The 3,331-nt window shown below is 29.7% G+C and overlaps 1 protein-coding gene across 1 annotated transcript; it reads left to right on the forward strand.

The window, feature by feature from the left end:
- The first annotated feature begins 1,537 nt into the window (after window positions 1-1,537).
- Window positions 1,538-3,106, forward strand: LOC114411482. The gene is made up of 5 exons (XM_028375146.1): window positions 1,538-1,644; window positions 1,799-1,906; window positions 2,042-2,193; window positions 2,438-2,569; window positions 2,701-3,106. The coding sequence occupies exons 3-5, from the start codon at window positions 2,146-2,148 to the stop codon at window positions 2,986-2,988; spliced, it is 468 nt and encodes a 155-aa protein (XP_028230947.1). The 5' UTR covers window positions 1,538-1,644; window positions 1,799-1,906; window positions 2,042-2,145; the 3' UTR covers window positions 2,989-3,106.
- The last annotated feature ends 225 nt before the right edge of the window (window positions 3,107-3,331 follow it).

Genomic DNA, 3,331 nt, shown 5'->3' on the forward strand with positions numbered 1-3,331 from the left:
GATCACAAACCCTAATTCCTAAAGCTTGGTTTGGAGGATCCTTGAGGTAGTGTTTTCTTCTTGTACACTGATATCCCTTTGATTGCAAGATTTCCCCTCTTCTTCCCTTTTTCTCCCTTTGTACCCTAGGTTTGGGTTTTTTGTTTTTGCACGATTAATGGGTTTATTAGGTAAATTAATCAATTATAAATTTAAATAAGTGTTGAGGGGCTAATTGAAGTGCTTATGAGTGTTTGTGGGCCATGAGTGGCACTAGATCTATAGCTAGTAGATTTGCAACTTTTTTAGTGGGTGGAATTTTTGTTTCTCATTTCTAGATGATCTTCACTTAGTGAGACATTAAGAGAAGATCATGACTTTTTAGATTTTCTAACAAGATGTTCTTGCTTAACAAGAGATTACTTTCATTGAGTGAGAACAACACAATGAATGGGTTTATTGTTGTTGGGTGAGAGATTATTTTCCTTAAGAAACTATCATCAACAAAATAAAAAGGTAAAGTTTATCAAAATTCAAAATGAAATAATTCTATTTGTGTTATATTATGTCGCAATATGGATTAATTAATTTTACTTTGTTTCAAATAATTTTACTATTTATGTTATTGTTACTTTAAATAATTTTGATTATAAATAGATTATTAATGAGTTTTATTGCAACAAAAATTTCAAGGTGAATAATATTTCCATATGATAAGGTAATTTTTTTGTTTGTCCAAGACACTAAAAATCTCAGGACCCCGCCTTGAGAGATCTAGAGTAAGCTCTATTGACATTGGCGAGAGGTTATTCTCCAATTCTCCCATACAAAACAAAAGGTGAACTTCAATAATAATAATAATAATATATAATATTATTTGAGATACCATAAATACTTAAAATATTATATTAAATGCAATAGATTTTCAATCAAAAGAAATTTAATATTATAAATATTAAATAGTAATTTTCATGTAAAAAATAAATAATAATTTTTGTCCCTATTAAATATCATAATTTTAAAAATCAAAAATCACTTTATTCCTAAATTGGAAAATGAACCAAAACTAGAGTACTAACTGAATATTTTCTAGTGGACGCACTTACATGAGGATTACATGTCTAAAAAGAATGTTTTCCACCTTAACATCTCACTTGTAGTAACATCTATTTATCACATATCTGAATTTCTTTTGTCCTCTGTGTTAGAGAAAATAGTTTTTTTTTTCTTTTCTAGAACAACAAATATGACTTCCATAGAGCAACAACATAATCTTGTGGTGGTACATTGGAACCAACAACATCTATTTATCACAACCAATTAATGCTATTAAGGATGCTGATATCCTCGAAAGACTTTGGAAAGACTTCGAAGACCAACTATGGGTAAGTGAATCTGATTAATATCCCCTTCAAATATCTTCTAATATTCCATATTCATTAGTTTTATTTTTCACAATAACCAAGAATTTTCACATCATGGTCTCTTTCTATAGTCCTTCAATTTCAACCTAGTAAGTTTTTAACAACTTAATTATTTATACTTAATAGAAAGCCAAGACGATAGCATCATAACGTCTCCGACTTGGTGGAGATTCATCAGTTGCGGCTACATTCCCAATGACAGAGACAAACGCATCAGATAACGCTGATGACCTCTAGAAAAGTAAATCTCTGGTTTTTCAAATTTTCATAAGTCTTTTTGGATTTTAAGATTTCATTGCATTTATCGTTAGGATTAATTTTTGGTTTGAGAGTGTCTCATTTTTGCCTTAAAATCATATCAGTGTGATTTATATGATGATGTTGCTCACATGCAGACTCTACGCAAAAGGGGAAGAAAGACAACTTCCAAGGTTCTCTTCCAAGTGCCTTTTTCTTTTCAACCTCCTGAATTTTGTTTGAAGGAAAACATCAACTTGGAGATAGTAAGTTACTATCTAATTTTTTTTTATTTTCTTTTTATGTTTGTTTACATCTTATATGAATTATAAATGTGCAATTTATGATTTATATGATATAATAAATTTGTTACTGAAGCATAAGTTGACAATTTGCAACAGGTATTATTAAATCGATTCAAGAATGAATCAAGTTGGGGGAACCACGTTCCCAAATTTCTGTAGAAGAAAGATTAAAAAATTGGGTCATCGAAAAAAGGGAACGCATGCAAAGCAAGGACAAAGAAAAACCTGACGCTAAAATGCCAGATTATGTAAGACTGGATTTTCAATAATTTTAGTAGTTAATAAAAAATCAATAATTTTAAGTGTAAGATAAGATTGAAACTAAAATATACATGCATGCTAATTTTAAGAAGAAAATACATATACCTACAAGAAATGAAGTTTATATATATATATATATATATATATATATATATATATATATATATATATATATATATATATATATATATATATTGACCACTAATATTTATACAACGATCATTTGTGCAGTACTATATTCATTCAGCATCGCAGAAGACATTACGGTCTCATCATGAGGTCATTGAGTTTTTGCTCGACGTAGAAATTCCTCGAAAAGGTGGTAGCAAGAAAGCAAAGGTTGTTGGGGCTGTAGATAATCAGGTACGTATTTTTTAATATTCAAAACATGAAGCATTGTATATAATATATATACACATGATCTACATAACAATGATATATAGAGAGAAAAAATGGGAGATATAGATAATAGTTGACGATGTTGCACTTTACAGGTCTCAGGTTCGGCATCCCATGAATCAAGCAGAAGGAAAGAAATGTCATTCACTTCCCAAATAGTGAATAAGATGAAGAGTAGTGATGAAAAAGGGACTAATGAATTGGATAATAAGGTGATGAGTGATGAATTGAAGAATAAGATGAAAGATTTAGAGAAGGAGATTATGCCGTGGGATGATGATGAAATGGGGCTATATAAGATGGTTGACATTAATGAAATTGAAAATGAACTGATGATTCAAGAACTGTTGAACCAGCCGGGAGAATTGTTGTTTAATTTGTGATATCATTGATGCCCCAAGCATGTGTGTAATTTTTAACATTGTATGTGTGTTTGCACGCATGTGCATGCTGTTGAGAGAGAAAGAGGTTAGTCATATCTAGAGTTGTACCATGTCTTGTATTTTGGGATTATTAGTTTTTATTTTTTTTAATGAAATCCAATTTGTTCAGTTTGAAGGAAATTGAAATTCATTAAATCCATTTTGATTTCCTTCTAATAATCTCTTCTTATTTTTATTAATTTATAAATTTTTTTCAAAACATCTCATCATTCTTTTTTTTTTTTGTGGTCATATATTTCAAGAATAATTGCCTAGTGATTCTGCAAAGGCCAACCTTCAACTG

The sequence above is a fragment of the Glycine soja genome, chromosome 5 (genome assembly GCF_004193775.1).
Source record: "Glycine soja cultivar W05 chromosome 5, ASM419377v2, whole genome shotgun sequence".
In the NCBI taxonomy this organism is placed as follows: domain Eukaryota; kingdom Viridiplantae; phylum Streptophyta; class Magnoliopsida; order Fabales; family Fabaceae; genus Glycine; species Glycine soja.

What these genes read in the sequence shown, in the direction of transcription:
- LOC114411482 (XM_028375146.1), top strand. Translation starts at nt 2,146, where the DNA reads ATGCAAAGCAAGGACAAAGAAAAACCTGACGCTAAAATGCCAGATTAT. An exon ending in ACGCTAAAATGCCAGATTAT is followed by an intron (nt 2,194 to 2,437) that starts GTAAGACTGGAT and finishes TCATTTGTGCAG; the next exon opens with TACTATATTCATTCAGCATC. An exon ending in TTGGGGCTGTAGATAATCAG is followed by an intron (nt 2,570 to 2,700) that starts GTACGTATTTTT and finishes TGCACTTTACAG; the next exon opens with GTCTCAGGTTCGGCATCCCA.